At 44.5% G+C, this 21643-nt stretch overlaps 1 protein-coding gene across 1 annotated transcript; it reads left to right on the forward strand.

The window, feature by feature from the left end:
• The first annotated feature begins 1404 nt into the window (after positions 1-1404).
• Positions 1405-16111, forward strand: LOC139381572 (putative glutathione-specific gamma-glutamylcyclotransferase 2). Its single transcript, XM_071125215.1, has 3 exons — positions 1405-1728; positions 1942-1977; positions 15557-16111. The coding sequence occupies exons 1-3, from the start codon at positions 1594-1596 to the stop codon at positions 16034-16036; spliced, it is 651 nt and encodes a 216-aa protein (XP_070981316.1). The 5' UTR covers positions 1405-1593; the 3' UTR covers positions 16037-16111.
• The last annotated feature ends 5532 nt before the right edge of the window (positions 16112-21643 follow it).

Raw genomic sequence — 21643 nt, forward strand, 5'->3', positions numbered from 1 at the left:
CATGCTTCTACTCCTGCATTGCTTGCTGTTTGGGGTTTTAGGCTGGGTTTCTGTACAGCACTTTGAGATATCAGCTGATGTACGAAGGGCTATATAAATACATTTGATTTGATTTGACAATGACCCCAAGCATACTTCCAAAGTTGTGGCAAACTGGCATAAGGACAACAAAGTCAAGGTATTGGAGTGGCCATCACAAAGCCCTGACCTCAATCCCATAGAACATTTGTGGACAGAACTGAAAAAGCATGTGCGAGCAAGGAGGCCTACAAACCTGACTGTTACACCAGCTCTGTCAGGTGGAATGGGCCACAATTCACCCAGCTTATTGTGGGAAGCCACCCAAAACGTTTGACCCAAGTTAAACAATGTAAAGGCAATGCTACCAAATACTAATTGAGTGTATGTAAACTTCTGACCCACTTGGAATGTGATGAAAGAAATACAAGCTGAAATAAATAATTCTCTCTACTATTATTCTGACATTTCACATTCTTAAAATAGCGGTGATCCTAACTGACCTAAGACAGGGAATTATAATTAGGATTAGATGTCAGGAGTTGTGAAAAACTGAGTTTAAATGTATTTGGCTAAGGTGTATGTGAACTTCTGACAAATTATTAGGACATGTAAACACCTTAATTGGCGTCCCATCAGTGTATTTAAGGTGTTTACATGTCCTAATAATTTGAAAGATTGCTCAGAAAACAAGGTGTTTTAACCAGTGTATGCTTCGATTTTGTCCTTATGGCAATTAAGACAAGCAGAGTAAGGTGCTAACATGACTATTGTATAATCTGCCTACTGCCATAATTTAATATCAAATTATTCCTGGTCATATAAACAAACTCATTGAGGCTATCTCCATTTTAAAGTAGTCCATGTTCTTCAGTAGAGCAAGCTTCCCTCTAGCGCGAGTAAAGTGAGTGCGGAACAACTGAAAGTATGTGTCTTAGAAATAGTTATCATCTACACACAAACTGAGAATTAAATATACTTCCCAAAAATAACGTTGTCGCTATGGTAGAACATTTATTTGGATTTCTGTATTTATCAGAGTACCATTATGTATGATTTGATTTCAGATGTGTCCATGTAAACATGATTATTAGGCAAGTCGTTCTTGCAAAGCATGTAAACGTTTTAATATATTATATTAATCCGACTATCCACAATAATCGCATTATATGCATGTAACCTTTCTCATTGGCGCTGCCCATGTCACAGATACAGAAACGTTTTGCAACAGAATCGGCATAATGATTACACCCCTGCTGTATCCTGTGCACGTGACGATTAAACTTTGATTTGATTTTGAGTGCAGATTGAATTTGATGATGATTGATTACTAATGCCTGGCAAGTAAAGTCTGTGCTTGCAAGTTCTGTCTGACTATCACGTGACGAGTTGCTGGTTGCTTGAGATAGAAGTAGCTGGTCGCGACATTGAGCTCCGTTGTGAATGCAGTACAGTATTAGCTGCCACTAACAGAAAAGATGGTGGTGTATAGTGCTAAAAACTAAATGTTTGACAGTACATGCTACGTGAGGTGTGACAGTTATCCAGCCAGGTGGAGGAGCAGGTACAGTAGCTATGTGGGTGTTCGGTTATGGCTCTCTGATCTGGAAGGTGGATTTTCCCTATGAGGAGAAGCGGATCGGCTACATTTTAGGCTTCAGCCGGCGCTTCTGGCAAGGCAGCACCGACCACAGGGGAGTGCCAGGCAAGGTGACGTATCTATCTGTATGGATGACTAGTGAAGGGAGTGTAAGTTTATTATTAAGTAACAGTCTATGTTGACTAGTGGTGATATCCAGCTAGCTACATAACTGCTCTACAGCATCTGAACTGTAATACGGTGACTGGAGGCTCAATGCTGTTGACCTCTAAAGGTTGTATTTATTAAAGCTCAATCAGCTCCTCCCTGTCTTCTCTTTTCAGCCTGGCCGAGTCGTGACTCTGGTGGAGGACCCAGAGGTGAGCTGCCACATAGTTACTTACACCTGTGTGTGTGTGGTAATGTAACCGGTGTGACATGGCAACTAGTCCAACACTCTAACCACTAGGCTACCTGCCACCCCATGTGCCGAATACAACAGGTGTAGTAGACCTTACCGTGAAATGCTGAATACAACAGGTGTAGTAGACCTTACTGTGAAATGCTGAATACAACAGGTGTAGTAGACCTTACCGTGAAATGCTGAATACAACAGGTGTAGTAGATCTTACCGTGAAATGCTGAATACAACAGGTGTAGTAGATCTTACCGTGAAATGCTGAATACAACAGGTGTAGTAGACCTTACCGTGAAATGCTGAATACAACAGGTGTAGTAGATCTTACCGTGAAATGCTGAATACAACAGGTGTAGTAGACCTTACCGTGAAATGCTGAATACAACAGGTGTAGTAGACCTCACAGTGAAATGCTGAATACAACAGGTGTAGTAGACCTTACAGTGAAATGCTGAATACAACAGCTGTAGTAGACCTTACCGTGAAATGCTGAATACAACAGGTGTAGTAGACCTCACAGTGAAATGCTGAATACAACAGGTGTAGTAGACCTCACAGTGAAATGCTGAATACAACAGGTGTAGTAGACCTCACAGTGAAATGCTGAATACAACAGGTGTAGTAGACCTTACAGTGAAATGCTGAATACAACAGGTGTAGTAGACCTCACCGTGAAATGCTGAATACAACAGGTGTAGTAGACCTCACCGTGAAATGCTGAATACAACAGGTGTAGTAGACCTTACCGTGAAATGCTGAATACAACAGGTGTAGTAGACCTTACAGTGAAATGCTGAATACAACAGGTGTAGTAGACCTCACCGTGAAATGCTGAATACAACAGGTGTAGTAGACCTTACAGTGAAATGCTGAATACAACAGGTGTAGTAGACCTTACAGTGAAATGCTGAATACAACAGGTGTAGTAGACCTTACAGTGAAATGCTGAATACAACAGGTGTAGTAGACCTCACCGTGAAATGCTGAATACAACAGGTGTAGTAGACCTCACAGTGAAATGCTGAATACAACAGGTGTAGTAGACCTCACAGTGAAATGCTGAATACAACAGGTGTAGTAGATCTCAGTGAAATGCTGAATACAACAGGTGTAGTAGACCTTACTGTGAAATGCTGAATACAACAGGTGTAGTAGACCTCACAGTGAAATGCTGAATACAGCAGGTGTAGTAGACCTTACCGTGAAATGCTGAATACAACAGGTGTAGTAGACCTCACAGTGAAATGCTGAATACAACAGGTGTAGTAGACCTCACAGTGAAATGCTGAATACAACAGGTGTAGTAGACCTCACAGTGAAATGCTGAATACAACAGGTGTAGTAGACCTCACCGTGAAATGCTGAATACAACAGGTGTAGTAGACCTCACAGTGAAATGCTGAATACAACAGGTGTAGTAGACCTCACAGTGAAATGCTGAATACAGCAGGTGTAGTAGACCTCACAGTGAAATGCTGAATACAGCAGGTGTAGTAGACCGTACAGTGAAATGCTGAATACAACAGGTGTAGTAGACCTCACAGTGAAATGCTGAATACAACAGGTGTAGTAGACCTCACAGTGAAATGCTGAATACAACAGGTGTAGTAGACCTCACAGTGAAATGCTGAATACAACAGGTGTAGTAGACCTCACAGTGAAATGCTGAATACAACAGGTGTAGTAGACCTCACAGTGAAATGCTGAATACAACAGGTGTAGTAGACCTCACAGTGAAATGCTGAATACAACAGGTGTAGTAGACCTTACAGTGAAATGCTGAATACAACAGGTGTAGTAGACCTCACAGTGAAATGCTGAATACAACAGGTGTAGTAGACCTCACAGTGAAATGCTGAATTCAGCAGGTGTAGTAGACCTCACAGTGAAATGCTGAATACAGCAGGTGTAGTAGACCGTACAGTGAAATGCTGAATACAACAGGTGTAGTAGACCTCACAGTGAAATGCTGAATACAACAGGTGTAGTAGACCTCACAGTGAAATGCTGAATACAACAGGTGTAGTAGACCTCACAGTGAAATGCTGAATACAACAGGTGTAGTAGACCTCACAGTGAAATGCTGAATACAACAGGTGTAGTAGACCTCACAGTGAAATGCTGAATACAACAGGTGTAGTAGACCTTACAGTGAAATGCTGAATACAACAGGTGTAGTAGACCTCACCGTGAAATGCTGAATACAACAGGTGTAGTAGACCTTACAGTGAAATGCTGAATACAACAGGTGTAGTAGACCTTACAGTGAAATGCTGAATACAACAGGTGTAGTAGACCTTACAGTGAAATGCTGAATACAACAGGTGTAGTAGACCTCACCGTGAAATGCTGAATACAACAGGTGTAGTAGACCTCACAGTGAAATGCTGAATACAACAGGTGTAGTAGACCTCACAGTGAAATGCTGAATACAACAGGTGTAGTAGATCTCAGTGAAATGCTGAATACAACAGGTGTAGTAGACCTTACTGTGAAATGCTGAATACAACAGGTGTAGTAGACCTCACAGTGAAATGCTGAATACAGCAGGTGTAGTAGACCTTACCGTGAAATGCTGAATACAACAGGTGTAGTAGACCTCACAGTGAAATGCTGAATACAACAGGTGTAGTAGACCTCACAGTGAAATGCTGAATACAACAGGTGTAGTAGACCTCACCGTGAAATGCTGAATACAACAGGTGTAGTAGACCTCACAGTGAAATGCTGAATACAACAGGTGTAGTAGACCTCACAGTGAAATGCTGAATACAGCAGGTGTAGTAGACCTCACAGTGAAATGCTGAATACAGCAGGTGTAGTAGACCGTACAGTGAAATGCTGAATACAACAGGTGTAGTAGACCTCACAGTGAAATGCTGAATACAACAGGTGTAGTAGACCTCACAGTGAAATGCTGAATACAACAGGTGTAGTAGACCTCACAGTGAAATGCTGAATACAACAGGTGTAGTAGACCTCACAGTGAAATGCTGAATACAACAGGTGTAGTAGACCTCACAGTGAAATGCTGAATACAACAGGTGTAGTAGACCTCACAGTGAAATGCTGAATACAACAGGTGTAGTAGACCTTACAGTGAAATGCTGAATACAACAGGTGTAGTAGACCTCACAGTGAAATGCTGAATACAACAGGTGTAGTAGACCTCACAGTGAAATGCTGAATTCAGCAGGTGTAGTAGACCTCACAGTGAAATGCTGAATACAGCAGGTGTAGTAGACCGTACAGTGAAATGCTGAATACAACAGGTGTAGTAGACCTCACAGTGAAATGCTGAATACAACAGGTGTAGTAGACCTCACAGTGAAATGCTGAATACAACAGGTGTAGTAGACCTCACAGTGAAATGCTGAATACAACAGGTGTAGTAGACCTCACCGTGAAATGCTGAATACAACAGGTGTAGTAGACCTTACAGTGAAATGCTGAATACAACAGGTGTAGTAGACCTTACAGTGAAATGCTGAATACAACAGGTGTAGTAGACCTTACAGTGAAATGCTGAATACAACAGGTGTAGTAGACCTCACCGTGAAATGCTGAATACAACAGGTGTAGTAGACCTCACAGTGAAATGCTGAATACAACAGGTGTAGTAGACCTCACAGTGAAATGCTGAATACAACAGGTGTAGTAGACCTCACAGTGAAATGCTGAATACAACAGGTGTAGTAGACCTCACAGTGAAATGCTGAATTCAGCAGGTGTAGTAGACCTCACAGTGAAATGCTGAATACAGCAGGTGTAGTAGACCGTACAGTGAAATGCTGAATACAACAGGTGTAGTAGACCTTACAGTGAAATGCTGAATACAACAGGTGTAGTAGACCTTACAGTGAAATGCTGAATACAACAGGTGTAGTAGACCTTACAGTGAAATGCTGAATACAACAGGTGTAGTAGACCTCACCGTGAAATGCTGAATACAACAGGTGTAGTAGACCTTACAGTGAAATGCTGAATACAACAGGTGTAGTAGACCTTACAGTGAAATGCTGAATACAACAGGTGTAGTAGACCTCACAGTGAAATGCTGAATACAACAGGTGTAGTAGACCTCACAGTGAAATGCTGAATTCAGCAGGTGTAGTAGACCTCACAGTGAAATGCTGAATACAGCAGGTGTAGTAGACCGTACAGTGAAATGCTGAATACAACAGGTGTAGTAGACCTCACAGTGAAATGCTGAATACAACAGGTGTAGTAGACCTCACAGTGAAATGCTGAATACAACAGGTGTAGTAGACCTCACAGTGAAATGCTGAATACAACAGGTGTAGTAGACCTCACCGTGAAATGCTGAATACAACAGGTGTAGTAGACCTTACAGTGAAATGCTGAATACAACAGGTGTAGTAGACCTTACAGTGAAATGCTGAATACAACAGGTGTAGTAGACCTTACAGTGAAATGCTGAATACAACAGGTGTAGTAGACCTCACCGTGAAATGCTGAATACAACAGGTGTAGTAGACCTCACAGTGAAATGCTGAATACAACAGGTGTAGTAGACCTCACAGTGAAATGCTGAATACAACAGGTGTAGTAGACCTCACAGTGAAATGCTGAATACAACAGGTGTAGTAGACCTCACAGTGAAATGCTGAATTCAGCAGGTGTAGTAGACCTCACAGTGAAATGCTGAATACAGCAGGTGTAGTAGACCGTACAGTGAAATGCTGAATACAACAGGTGTAGTAGACCTCACAGTGAAATGCTGAATACAACAGGTGTAGTAGACCTCACAGTGAAATGCTGAATACAACAGGTGTAGTAGACCTCACAGTGAAATGCTGAATACAACAGGTGTAGTAGACCTCACAGTGAAATGCTGAATACAACAGGTGTAGTAGACCTCACAGTGAAATGCTGAATACAACAGGTGTAGTAGACCTCACAGTGAAATGCTGAATACAACAGGTGTAGTAGACCTCACCGTGAAATGCTGAATACAACAGGTGTAGTAGACCTTACAGTGAAATGCTGAATACAACAGGTGTAGTAGACCTTACAGTGAAATGCTGAATACAACAGGTGTAGTAGACCTTACAGTGAAATGCTGAATACAACAGGTGTAGTAGACCTCACCGTGAAATGCTGAATACAACAGGTGTAGTAGACCTCACAGTGAAATGCTGAATACAACAGGTGTAGTAGACCTCACAGTGAAATGCTGAATACAACAGGTGTAGTAGATCTCAGTGAAATGCTGAATACAACAGGTGTAGTAGACCTTACTGTGAAATGCTGAATACAACAGGTGTAGTAGACCTCACAGTGAAATGCTGAATACAGCAGGTGTAGTAGACCTTACCGTGAAATGCTGAATACAACAGGTGTAGTAGACCTCACAGTGAAATGCTGAATACAACAGGTGTAGTAGACCTCACAGTGAAATGCTGAATACAACAGGTGTAGTAGACCTCACCGTGAAATGCTGAATACAACAGGTGTAGTAGACCTCACAGTGAAATGCTGAATACAACAGGTGTAGTAGACCTCACAGTGAAATGCTGAATACAGCAGGTGTAGTAGACCTCACAGTGAAATGCTGAATACAGCAGGTGTAGTAGACCGTACAGTGAAATGCTGAATACAACAGGTGTAGTAGACCTCACAGTGAAATGCTGAATACAACAGGTGTAGTAGACCTCACAGTGAAATGCTGAATACAACAGGTGTAGTAGACCTCACAGTGAAATGCTGAATACAACAGGTGTAGTAGACCTCACAGTGAAATGCTGAATACAACAGGTGTAGTAGACCTCACAGTGAAATGCTGAATACAACAGGTGTAGTAGACCTCACAGTGAAATGCTGAATACAACAGGTGTAGTAGACCTTACAGTGAAATGCTGAATACAACAGGTGTAGTAGACCTCACAGTGAAATGCTGAATACAACAGGTGTAGTAGACCTCACAGTGAAATGCTGAATTCAGCAGGTGTAGTAGACCTCACAGTGAAATGCTGAATACAGCAGGTGTAGTAGACCGTACAGTGAAATGCTGAATACAACAGGTGTAGTAGACCTCACAGTGAAATGCTGAATACAACAGGTGTAGTAGACCTCACAGTGAAATGCTGAATACAACAGGTGTAGTAGACCTCACAGTGAAATGCTGAATACAACAGGTGTAGTAGACCTCACCGTGAAATGCTGAATACAACAGGTGTAGTAGACCTTACAGTGAAATGCTGAATACAACAGGTGTAGTAGACCTTACAGTGAAATGCTGAATACAACAGGTGTAGTAGACCTTACAGTGAAATGCTGAATACAACAGGTGTAGTAGACCTCACCGTGAAATGCTGAATACAACAGGTGTAGTAGACCTCACAGTGAAATGCTGAATACAACAGGTGTAGTAGACCTCACAGTGAAATGCTGAATACAACAGGTGTAGTAGATCTCAGTGAAATGCTGAATACAACAGGTGTAGTAGACCTTACTGTGAAATGCTGAATACAACAGGTGTAGTAGACCTCACAGTGAAATGCTGAATACAGCAGGTGTAGTAGACCTTACCGTGAAATGCTGAATACAACAGGTGTAGTAGACCTCACAGTGAAATGCTGAATACAACAGGTGTAGTAGACCTCACAGTGAAATGCTGAATACAACAGGTGTAGTAGACCTCACAGTGAAATGCTGAATACAACAGGTGTAGTAGACCTCACCGTGAAATGCTGAATACAACAGGTGTAGTAGACCTCACAGTGAAATGCTGAATACAACAGGTGTAGTAGACCTCACAGTGAAATGCTGAATACAGCAGGTGTAGTAGACCTCACAGTGAAATGCTGAATACAGCAGGTGTAGTAGACCGTACAGTGAAATGCTGAATACAACAGGTGTAGTAGACCTCACAGTGAAATGCTGAATACAACAGGTGTAGTAGACCTCACAGTGAAATGCTGAATACAACAGGTGTAGTAGACCTCACAGTGAAATGCTGAATACAACAGGTGTAGTAGACCTCACAGTGAAATGCTGAATACAACAGGTGTAGTAGACCTCACAGTGAAATGCTGAATACAACAGGTGTAGTAGACCTCACAGTGAAATGCTGAATACAACAGGTGTAGTAGACCTTACAGTGAAATGCTGAATACAACAGGTGTAGTAGACCTCACAGTGAAATGCTGAATACAACAGGTGTAGTAGACCTCACAGTGAAATGCTGAATTCAGCAGGTGTAGTAGACCTCACAGTGAAATGCTGAATACAGCAGGTGTAGTAGACCGTACAGTGAAATGCTGAATACAACAGGTGTAGTAGACCTCACAGTGAAATGCTGAATACAACAGGTGTAGTAGACCTCACAGTGAAATGCTGAATACAACAGGTGTAGTAGACCTCACAGTGAAATGCTGAATACAACAGGTGTAGTAGACCTCACAGTGAAATGCTGAATACAACAGGTGTAGTAGACCTCACAGTGAAATGCTGAATACAACAGGTGTAGTAGACCTTACAGTGAAATGCTGAATACAACAGGTGTAGTAGATCTCAGTGAAATGCTGAATACAACAGGTGTAGTAGACCCTACAGTGAAATGCTGAATACAGCAGGTGTAGTAGATCTTACTTACAAGCCTTTATTAACCAACAATACAGTTCAAGAAATAAAGTTAAGAAAATATTTATAAAGTAAAGTACAAAAATCAAAAAGTAACACAAAAAAATGACATAACAATAACGAGGCTCTATACAGGGGGCACCGGTACAGAGTCAATGTGGAGGCTATATACAGGGGGTACCGGTACAGAGTCAATGTGGAGGCTATATACAGGGGGTACCGGTACAGAGTCAATGTGGAGGCTATATACAGGGGGCACCGGTACCAAGTCAATGTGGAGGCTATATACAGGGGGTACCAGTACAGAGTCAATGTGGAGGCTATATACAGGGGGCACCGGTACCAAGTCAATGTGGAGGCTATATACAGGGGGCACCGGTACCAAGTCAATGTGCAGGCTATATACAGGGGGCACCGGTACCAAGTCAATGTGGAGGCTATATACAGGGGGCACCGGTACAGAGTCAACGTGGAGGTTATATACAGGGGGCACCGGTACAGAGTCAATCTGGAGGCTATATACAGGGGGCACCGGTACCAAGTCAATGTGGAGGCTATATACAGGGGGCACCGGTACAGAGTCAATGTGGAGGTTATATACAGGGGGCACCGGTACAGAGTCAATCTGGAGGCTATATACAGGGGGTACCATTACTGAGTCAATGTGGAGGCTATATACAGGGGGCACCGGTACAGAGTCAATGTGGAGGTTATATACAGGGGGCACCGGTACAGAGTCAATCTGGAGGCTATATACAGGGGGTACCAGTACAGAGTCAATGTGGAGGCTATATACAGGGGGCACCGGTACCAAGTCAATGTGGAGGCTATATACAGGGGGCACCGGTACCGAGTCAATGTGGAGGCTATATACAGGGGGCACCGGTACAGAGTCAATGTGGAGGTTATATACAGGGGGCACCGGTACAGAGTCAATCTGGAGGCTATATACAGGGGGCACCGGTACCAAGTCAATGTGGAGGCTATATACAGGGGGCACCGGTACCAAGTCAATGTGGAGGCTATATACAGGGGGCACCGGTACCAAGTCAATGTGCAGGGGTACAGGTTAGTGTTAGTGTTTAAATACTGGAGAGTTGAGACCAAATCACGGACGCTGGACAGAGTGGATTCCAGTTGTAACAAAAGACAGTTTTAATGAGTCAGAGATATCTTGTCCCGCAGTTTTACGTGCACGGACCTAGTTCACATAACTCGGCAAGGAGTCAGGTGAAAAAGAGGCCTTATACAACGGTTACATTCATTTTTATACATAGAATAAAGTAGGTGGAGTCTTGTCGTTTCGGTCTTCTTGACTGGTCGGAGGGTTGGAGGCGGGCCTTGCTCTAGCCAGAGCAGAAACCCATTGGTGCACAGCAGAGCCTTATCCTGAGCATCCGACCAATAGAGGGGGTCAGTCTTGTGGCTGGGTGTATGTGTTCTTGCGACGGAATGTCTTTGTTTATATGAGCTATTTGTATGAATATTTATATAACATTAGTCGAGGTCATTTGTAAAATTTGCATAGATAATAAACAGCGAGTAACAGCAGTGTAATAACAAAGGGAAGGGGGGGACAATGTAAATAGTCCGGTGGCCATTTGATTAATTGTGTAGCAGTATTATGGCTTGGGGGTAGAAGCTGTTAAGGAGCCATTTGGTCCGAGACTTGGCTCTCTGGTACCGCTTACCGTGCGGTAGCAGAGAGAACAGTCTATGACTTGGCGCTCTGGTACCGCTTGCCGTGCGGTAGAAGAGAGAACAGTCTATGACTTGGCGCTCTGGTACCGCTTACCGTGCGGTAGCAGAGAGAACAGTCTATGACTTGGGTGACTGGAGTCTTTCACCATTTTTTTAGGCCTCCCTCTGACACCGCCTAGTATATAGGTCCCGGATGTCAGGAAGCTTGGCCCAAGTGATGTACTAGGCTGTGAGGTTCTGGGGACCCATGCCAAATCTTTTCAGTTTCCTCTGAGGCGGAAAAGGTGTTGTCGTGCCCTCTCCACAACTGTCTTGCTTGGTGTGTTTGGACCATGATAGTTCGTTGGTGACGTGGAGACCAAGGAACTTGAAACTCTCGACCCACTCCACTCCAGTACGTCGATGTTAATGGGGGCCTGTTGGGCCGTCCTTTTCCTGTAGTCCACAATCCGCTCCTTTGTCTTTTTCACATTGAGGTAGAGGTTGAGGTCTCTGACCTCCTCCCTATAGGCTGTCTCATCATTGTCTGTGATCAAGCCTACTACTGTTGTATCGTCAGCAAACTTAATGATGGAGTTGTGCTTGGGCCACGCAGTCATGGGTGAACAGGGAGTACAGGAGGGGACTAAGCATGCACCAGTGTTGAGGATCAGCGTGTGTTGTTGCCTACCCTTGCCACTTGGGTGCGGCCCGTCAGGAAGTCCAGGTTCCAGTTGCAGAGGGAGGTGATCCTTGGCTTAGTGATGGGGTCCTTGGCTTATTGATTAGCTTTGTCGGCATTTTGGTGTTGAACGCTGAGCTGTCGTCAATGAACAGCATTCTCACATAGGTGTTCCTGTTGTCCAGGTGGGAAAGGGCAGTGTGGAGTGCGATTGAGATTGCGTGATCTGTTGGGGCGGTATGCGAATTGGAGTGGGTTTAGGGTTTCCGGCATGATGGTGTTGATGTGAGCCATGACCAGCCTTTCAAAGCGGAAGCTCTAGCCTTTAGCTCGGTGCAGATGTTGCCTGTAATCCATGGCTTCTGGTTGGGAAATGTACGTACGGTCACTGTGGGGACGACATTGTCGATGCACTTATTGATGAAGCCGGTGACTGAGGTGGTATACTCCTCAATGCCATTGGATGAATCCCGGAACATATTCCAGTCTGTGCCACCAAAACAGTCCTGTAGCGTAGCATCTGAGTCATCTGACCACTTCCGTATTGAGCGAGTCACTGGTACTTCCTGCTTTAGTTTTTGCTTGTAAGCAGGAATCGGGAGGATAGAATTATAGTCAGATTGGCCAAATGGAGGGCGAGAGAGAGCTTTGTATGCGTCTGTGTATGGAGCAAGGGTGGTCTAGAGTTGTTTGCTTATGGCCTTATACAGCTTGTTAAGTGCAGTCTTAGTTTCAGCATCGGTTTGTGGTGGTAAGTAGACGGTTACAAATAATATAGATGAGAACTCTCTTGGTAGATAGTGTGGTCTACAGTTTATCATGAGGTGAGCATTCTCTCTGCTACCGTACTCTAGGTGAGCAATACCTTGACTTCTTTAATATTAGACATCGCTCACCAGCAGTTATTGACAAATAGACACACACCCCCGCCCCTCGTACCTGACGTAGCTGCTCTCTCCTGCCGATGCATGGAAAATCCCTCCAGCTCTATATTATCCGTGTCATCGTTCAGCCACGTCTCGGTGAAACATAAGATATTACAGTTTTTAATGCCCTGTTGGTAGGATAGTCTTAATCGTAGATCGTCCAGTTTGTTTTCCAATGACTGCACGTTGGCCAATAATACGGAGGGAAGTGTTGGTTTACCTACTCGTCGGCAAATTCTTACAAGGCACCCCGCCCTCCTCCCCCTTTTCCTCTGTCTTTTCTTCACGTTGATGATGGAGATTTGGTCTAGTTAGAGGTGGGTAATCGCTATTCTGATGTCCAGAAGCTGTTTTCGGTCATAAGAGACGGAAGCAGCAACATTATGTACAAAATGAGTTACAAAACAATGTGAAAAAATTAACTAAATAGCACAGTTGGTTAGGAGCCCGTAAAACGTCAGTCATCCCCTCCGGCGGCATTATGAAGTAGTTGTTTCACTTGCTCTGCAAGGACGGCGTCTTTTGTGGAGTGGAAGGTAAGAGGGATAGAAGCAACACTGTTCCAGTAACAGTCTAGGTCCAAGGTTCGAAGCAGCTTCTACCCCCAAGCCATATGACTCCTGAACATCTAATCAAATGGCTACCCAGACTATTTGCATTGCCCCCCCCCCCCCCTTCTTTTACGCCACTGCTACTCTCTGTTATTATCTATGTATAGTCACTTTAATAACCAACATGTACAGTTGAAGTCTAAAATTGACAAACACTTAGGTTGGAGTCATTAACTTGTTTTTCAACCACTCCACAAATTTCTTGTTAACAAACTATAGTTTTGGCAAGTCGGTTAGGACATCTACTTTGTGCATGACACAAGTAATTTTTCCAACAATTGTTTACAGACAGATTATTTAACTTATAATTCACTGTATCACAATTCCAGTGGGTCAGAAGTTTACATACACTAAGTTGACTGTGTCTTTAAACAGCTTGGAAAATTCCAGAAAATTATGTCATGGCTTTAGCACCTTCTGATAGGCTAATTGACATAATTTGAGTTAATTGGAGGTGTACCTGTGGATGTATTTCAGGGCCTACCTTCAAACTCAGTGCCTCTGCTTGACATCATGGGAAAATGTAAAGAAATCAGCCAAGACCTCAGAAACATATTTGTAGAACTCCACAAGTCTGGTTCATCCTTGGGAGCAATTTCCAAACGCCTGAAGGTACCACGTTCATCTGTACAAACAATAGTACGCAAGTATAGCACCATGGGACCAAATCAATCCCAGAACAACAGCAAAGGACCTTGTGAAGATGCTGGAGGAAACAGGTACAAAAGTATCTATATCCACAGTGAAACGAGTCCTATATCGACATAACCTGAAAGGCCACACAGCAAGGAAGAAGCCACTGCTCAAAAATCTTGGTCGCAAATGGGTCTTCCAAATGGACAATGACCCCAAGCATACTTCCAAAGTTTGTGGCAAAATGGCTTAAGGACAACAAAGTCAAGGTATTGGAGTGGACATCACTGAAAAAGCGTATGCGAGCAAGGCCTACAAACCTGACTCGGTTACACCAGCTCTGTCAGGAGGAATGGGCCAAAATTCACCCAACTTATTGTGGGAAGCTTGTGGAAGGCTACCCGAAAGGTTCGACCCAAGTTAAACAATTTAAAGGCAATACTACCAAATACTAATTGAGTGTATATAAACTTCTGACCCACTGGCAATGTGATGAAAGAAATACAAGCTGAAATAAATCCTTCTCTTTACTATTATTCTGACATTTCACATTCTTAAAATAAAGTGGGGATCCTAACTGACCTAAGACAGGGAATTTTTACTAGGATTAAATGTCAGGAATTGTGAAAAACTGAGTTTAAATGTATTTGGCTAGGGTGTATGTAAACTTCTGACTTTAGCAGTACATTTTACCTCGACTAACCGGTGCCCCCGCACATTGACTCTGTTCCGGTACCCCTCTGTATATAGTCTCGCTATTGTTATTTTATTTCTACTCTTTAATTACTTGTTCCCTTTTAATTCTTATTCGTATTTTTTAAACTGAATTGTTGGTTAGGGGCTTGTAAGAAGGATTTCACTGTAAGGTCTGTTGTATTCAGCGCATGTGACTATTACAATTATTTTTGATTCCAGACTACAGACCTCTAATATAGATGTCCTCAGATTTGTCTTCTGTCCTTGTCTCTGCTGGCCAGTTCTCCCTTTGTCAGTGTAGCTTCCAAACAGCATGCACAGCATCTCAGTGGCTGTTAGCATATCCAGCACAGCGTCTCTTTGGCTGTTAGCCTATCCAGCACAGCGTCTCATTGGCTGCTACCCTATCCAGCACAGTGTCTCATTGGCTGTTAGCATATCCAGCACAGCGTCTCTTTGGCTGTTAGCCAATCCAGCACAGTGTCGAAGCTAGCTAACAAGACCCTCCTTCCTCTGATTTAGTTATTGCACAGTTGTCGCTGCTAATTTCCATAAACCTGGGACTTTCTGAGCTCTGGTCACCCGAGCTCTTCGCCGCCAACAGTCACTGAATGTCTTCCTGTGTCTCCTTCAGTGACTGGTCTCTGGTAGTTTTATTGGTAAAGGTCGTGCCTGGTATAACTGGGCTTCTCTCTCTCACTCTCTCAGGGTTGTGTCTGGGGCGTGGCATACAAGCTGCCGTCTGGCCGAGAGCAGGAAGTGAAGTGTTTCCTTGACTACCGGGAGAAGGGCGGTTACCGCGTCATCGCAGTGAACTTTCACCCCCGACCCTCCGTGACCCCCACACGACACACTGACACTCTCCCTGAACCCAGCCAGGCTCTGCTCTACATCGGTTCTAATGACAGCCCTGACTACCTGGGTCCCGCCCCCCTGGAGCTGATAGCCAATCAGATTGTAGATGCTGTCGGACCAAGTGGACGGAACACTGAATACCTGTTTTCATTGGCTGAGGCGCTGAGGACCCTCCTCCCTGAAGACTCAGACACACACCTCTTCTCTCTCGAAGACCTGGTTAGAGAGAGACTAGCACACACACTTACTACATGTGTGTCAGTAAACCATCGCAGGGATGCTGTAGATTGTCAGTCATGTGATTGTCTCCAGGACCATTCAGAGCTGGGTTAGGGTTAGGACCGTTCAAAGCTGGGTTAGGGTTAGGACTGTTCAGAGCTGGGTTAGGGTTAGGACCGTTCAAAGCTGGGTTAGGACCGTTCAAAGCTGGGTTAGGACCGTTCAGAGCTGGGTTAGGGTTAGGACCATTCAGAGCTGGGTTAGGGTTAGGGTTAGGACCGTTCAAAGCTGGGTTAGGGTTAGGACTGTTCAGAGCTGGGTTAGGGTTAGGACCGTTCAGAGCTGGGTTAGGGTTAGGACTGTTCAGAGCTGGGTTAGGACCGTTCAGAGCTGGGTTAGGGTTAGGACCGTTCAGAGCTGGGTTAGGGTTAGGACCGTTCAAAGCTGGGTTAGGGTTAGGACCGTTCAGAGCTGGGTTAGGGTTAGGACTGTTCAGAGCTGGGTTAGGGTTAGGACTGTTCAGAGCAGGGTTAGGGTTAGGACCGTTCAGATCTGGGTTAAGGTTAGGACTGTTCAGAGCTGGGTTAGGACTGTTCAGAGCTGGGTTAGGGTTAGGACTGTTCAGAGCTGGGTTAGGACTGTTCAGAGCTGGGTTAGGGTTAGGACTGTTCAGGGCTGGGTTAGGACTGTTCAGAGCTGGGTTAGGACTGTTCAGAGCTGGGTTAGGGTTAGGACTGTTCAGAGCAGGGTTAGGACCGTTCAGAGCTGGGTTAGGGTTAGGACTGTTCAGAGCTGGGTTAGGGTTAGGACTGTTCAGAGCTGGGTTAGGGTTGGGACTGTTCAGAGCTGGGTTAGGGTTGGGACTGTTCAGAGCTGGGTTAGGGTTAGGACTGTTCAGAGCTGGGTTAGGACTGTTCAGAGCTGGGTTAGGACTGTTCAGAGCTGGGTTAGGACTGTTCAGAGCTGGGTTAGGACTGTTCAGAGCTGGGTTAGGGTTGGGACTGTTCAGAGCTGGGTTAGGGTTAGGACTGTTCAGAGCTGGGTTAGGGTTAGGACTGTTCAGAGCTGGGTTAGGACTGTTCAGAGCTGGGTTAGGGTTAGGACTGTTCAGAGCTGGGTCAGGGTTAGTAGAATATGTACCAAACCTGCCAGGTCAGTGTTACTTTTTGCTGCGTTCAAAACAACTGGGAATTCGATAAAAAACGAGCTCTGACTTAGGAGAAATCGATTTGAATGGTCATCCAACTTGGGCCTCTTTCTAGAGCTCACTGACGTCATGATTTGACCTTATATTTTTTACAAATTCCCAGTAGTTTTGAACGCGGCATTAGTCTTATCTCTAAGGACTGGTTTACTGTTCGAGATCTCTCACTTTCCAGCGATGTCATTTAAACCTGTCTCACGCTCCAGTGATGTCATTTAAACCTGTCTCACGCTCCAGTGATGTCATTTAAACCTGTCTCACGCTCCAGTGATGTCATTTAAACCTGTCTCACGCTCCAGTGATGTCATTTAAACCTGTCTCACACTCCAGTGATGTCATTTAAACCTGTCTCATGCTCCAGTGATGTCATTTAAACCTGTCTCACGCTCCAGTGATGTCATTTAAACCTGTCTCACGCTCCAGTGATGTCATTTTAAACACTTGTCTCAGTCTCCAGTGATGTCATTTAAACCTGTCTCATGCTCCAGTGATGTCATTTAAACCTGTCTCACGCTCCAGTGATGTCATTTTAAACACTTGTCTCAGTCTCCAGTGATGTCATTTAAACCTGTCTCATGCTCCAGTGATGTCATTTAAACCTGTCTCACGCTCCAGTGATGTCATTTTAAACACTTGTCTCAGTCTCCAGTGATGTCATATTAAATAGCTGTCTCACTCTTCAGTCCATATAGACGGGTTGGTTATTTAGCAACAAAACTGACGCATTGAGGTAGTATGTACAGTTGAAGTCGGAAGTTTACATACACTTAGGTTGTAGTCATTAAAACTTGTTTTTCAACCACTCCACACATTTCTTGTTAACAAACTACAAACTATAGTTTTGGCAAGGAGGTTAGGACATCTACTTTGTGCTTGACACAAGTAACTTTTCCAACAATTCTTTACAGACAATTCATTGTATCACAATTCCTGTGGGTCAGAAGTTTACATACATGAAATTGACTGAGCCTTTAAACAGCTTGGAAAATTTCAGAAAATGATGTCATGGCTTTAGAAGCTTCTGATAATTGACATCATTTGAGTCAATTGGAGGTGTACCTGTGGATGTATTTCAAGGCCTACCTTCAAACTCAGTGCCTCTTTGCTTGACATCATGGGAAAATCTAAAGAAATCAGCCAAGACCTCAGAATTTTTTGTTGTTGAACTCCACAAGTCTGGTTCATCCTTGGGAGCCATTTCCAAACGCCTGAAGGTATCACGTTCATCTGTACAAACAATAGTACGTAAGTATAAACACCATGGGACCACGCAGCCATCATACCGCTCAGGAAGGAGATGCGTTCTGTCTCCTCGAGATGAACGTACTTTGGTGCGAAAAGTGTAAATCAATCCCAGAACAACAGCAAAGGACCTTGTGAAGAGGATGGAGGAAACAGGTACAAAAGTATCTATTTCCATAGTAAAACGAGTCCTATATCGACATAACCTGAAAGGCAGCTCAGCAAGGAAGAAGCCACTGCTCCAAAACCGCCATAAAAAGCCAGACTACGGTTTGCATCTGCACATGGGGACTTTTTGGAGAAATGTCCTCTGGTCTGATGAAACAAAAATAGAACTGTTTGGCCATAATGACCATCGTTATGTCCGATGGTCACTCTGACAGAGCTCCAGAGTTCCTCAGTGGAGATGGGAGAACCTTCCAGAAGGACAACCATCTCTGCAACACTCCACCAATTAGGCCGTTATGGTAGAGTGGTCAGATAGAAGCCACTCCTCAGTAAAAGGCACATGACAGCCCGCTTGGAGTTTGCCAAAAGGCACCTGAAGAATTTCAGACCTTGAGAAGCAAGATTCTCAGGCCAAAGATTGAACTCTTTGGCCTGAATGCCAAGCAGAGGAAACCTGGCACCATCCCTACGGTGAAGCATGATGGTGGCAGCATCACGTCTGGAGGAAACCTGGCACCATCCCTACGGTGAAGCATGGTGGTGGCAGCATCATGTCTGGAGGAAACCTGGCACCATCCCTACGGTGAAGCATGGTGGTGGCAGCATCATGCTCTGGGGATGTTTTTCAGTCGTAGGGACTTGGAGACTAGTCAGGATCAAGTGAAAGATGAACGGATCAAAGTACAGAGAGATCCTTGATGAAAACCTGCTCCAGAGCTCTCAGGACCTCATCCAAACCAGCCAGAACTTGAAAGGATCTGCAGAGAGGAATGGGAGAAACTCCCCAAATACAGGTGTGCCAAGCTTGTAGCGTCATACCCAAGAAGACTGGAGGCTGTAATCACTGCCAAAGGTGCTTTAACAAAGTACTAAGTAAAGGGTCTGAATACTTATGTAAATGTGATATTTTGGGGGTTTTTGCCAACTTTTCTAAAAACTTGTTTTTGCTTTGTCGATATGGGGTATTGTGATGTCATTATGGGGTATTGTGATGTCATTATGGGGTATTGTGATGTCATTATGGGGTATTGTGTGTAGCTTGATGAGGGGGAAAAAAACATTTAATACATTTTACACTAAGACTGTAAATTAACAAAATGTGGAAAAAGTCAAGAGGTCTGAATACTTTGCGAAGGCACTGTAGATGGATATACAGAACCATATCTATCATTTGGCTGTATGTATTTTTTAATATAGGCCTGTTGTAAGTGTGTATTATTGTTGCTCCACCATCTTTATTGCAAAAAGAAATACAAGTACAAACAACTTCAAGCTACATGTTATTTTGACAGAGGTAATAAACTGTCCATTGATCAACACAGCAATTGATAAAACAAGACCTAGTTTGAAACACAAGTGGTTCTGAGCTTACGTCAATATTGCACAGGTAAGCTAATCATTCAAAATGTATTCCAATCACTCACGCAATACAGAAACCCAGCCTAAAACCCCAAACATGGAGAAATGCAGATGTAGAAGCATGGTGGCTAGGAAAAACTCTCTAGAAAGGCAGGAACCTAGGAAGACACCTAGAGAGGAACCAGGCTCTGAGGGGTGATCAGACCTCTTCTGGCTGTACCGGTTGGAGATTATAACTGTGCATAAGGCTAGATTCTTCTTCAAGATGTTCAAACGTCCATAGATGACCAGCAGTGTCAAATAATATTCACAGTGGGTGTAGAGGGTGCAAAAGGTCAGTACCTCAGGAGTAAATGTCAGTTGGCTTTTCATAGCCAAGCATTCAGAGGTCGAGAGGTGCGGTAGAGAGAGAGAGTCAAAAACAGCAGGTCCAGGACAAGGTAGCACTTCCGGTGAACAGGTTAGGGTTAGGGTTAGGGTTCCATAGCCGCAGGCAGAACAGTTGAAACTGGAACAGCAGCATGACCAGGTGGACTGGGGACAGCCAGGAGTCATCAGGCTAGGTAGTCCTGAGGCATGGTCCTAGGGTTCAGGCAGGGAGAGAGGGAAAGAGAGAGAATTAGAGGGATCATACTTAAATTCACACATGACACCTGATAAGACAGGAGAATTACATCAGATATAACAGACTGACCCCAGCCCCCCAGCACATGAACTATTGCACCATAGATACTGGAGGCTGAGAAGGGAGGATCGGGGGACACTGTGACCCCGTCCGACAATACCCCTGGACAGGGCCAACCAGGCTGGATTTAACCCCACCCACTATGCCAAAGCACAGCCCGCACACTACTAGATGGATATAAACAGACCACCAACTTACTACCCTGAGACCAGGCTGAGTATAGCCCCCACACCACTAGAGGGATATCTACCACCCTACTACCCTGAGACAAGGCTGAGTATAGCCCCCACACCACTAGATGGATATCTACCAACCTACTACCCTGAGACCAGGCTGAGTATAGCCCCCACACCACTAGAGGGATATCTACCACCCTACTACCCTGAGACCAGGCTGAGTATAGCCCCCGCACCACTAGAGGGTTATCTACCACCCTACTACCCTGAGACCAGGCTGAGTATAGCCCCCAAACCACTAGAGGGATATCTACCATCCTACTACCCTGAGACAAGGCTGAGTATAGCCCCCACACCACTAGAGAGATATCTACCACCCTACTACCCTGAGACAAGACTGAGTATAGCCCCCACACCACTTGAGGGATATCATCAGACCACCAACCTATTACCCTGAGACAAGGCTGAGTATAGCCCCCACACCACTAGAGGGATATCTACCAACCTACTACCCTGAAACAAGGCTGAGTATAGCCCACAAAGATCTCCTCCACCACACGGGCCCGAGGGGGCGCAAAACCGGACAGGAAGATCACGTCTGTGACTCAACCCTCTCAAGTGATGCACCTCTCCTAGGGACTGCATGGAAGAGCACTAGTAAGCCAGTGACTCAGCCCCTGTAATAGGGTCAGAGGCAGAGAATCCCAGTGGAGAGAGGGGAGACAGCCAGTCAGAGACAGCAAGGGTGGTTCCTTGCTCTTGTGCCTTTCCGTTCACCTTCACACTCCTGGGCCAGACTACACTCAATCATATGACCCACTGAAGAGATGAGTCTTCAGTACAGACTTAAAAGTTGAGACCGAGTCTGCTTCTCTCACATGGATAGG

The sequence above is a fragment of the Oncorhynchus clarkii genome, chromosome 23 (assembly GCF_045791955.1).
Source record: "Oncorhynchus clarkii lewisi isolate Uvic-CL-2024 chromosome 23, UVic_Ocla_1.0, whole genome shotgun sequence".
In the NCBI taxonomy this organism is placed as follows: Eukaryota; Metazoa; Chordata; class Actinopteri; order Salmoniformes; family Salmonidae; genus Oncorhynchus; species Oncorhynchus clarkii.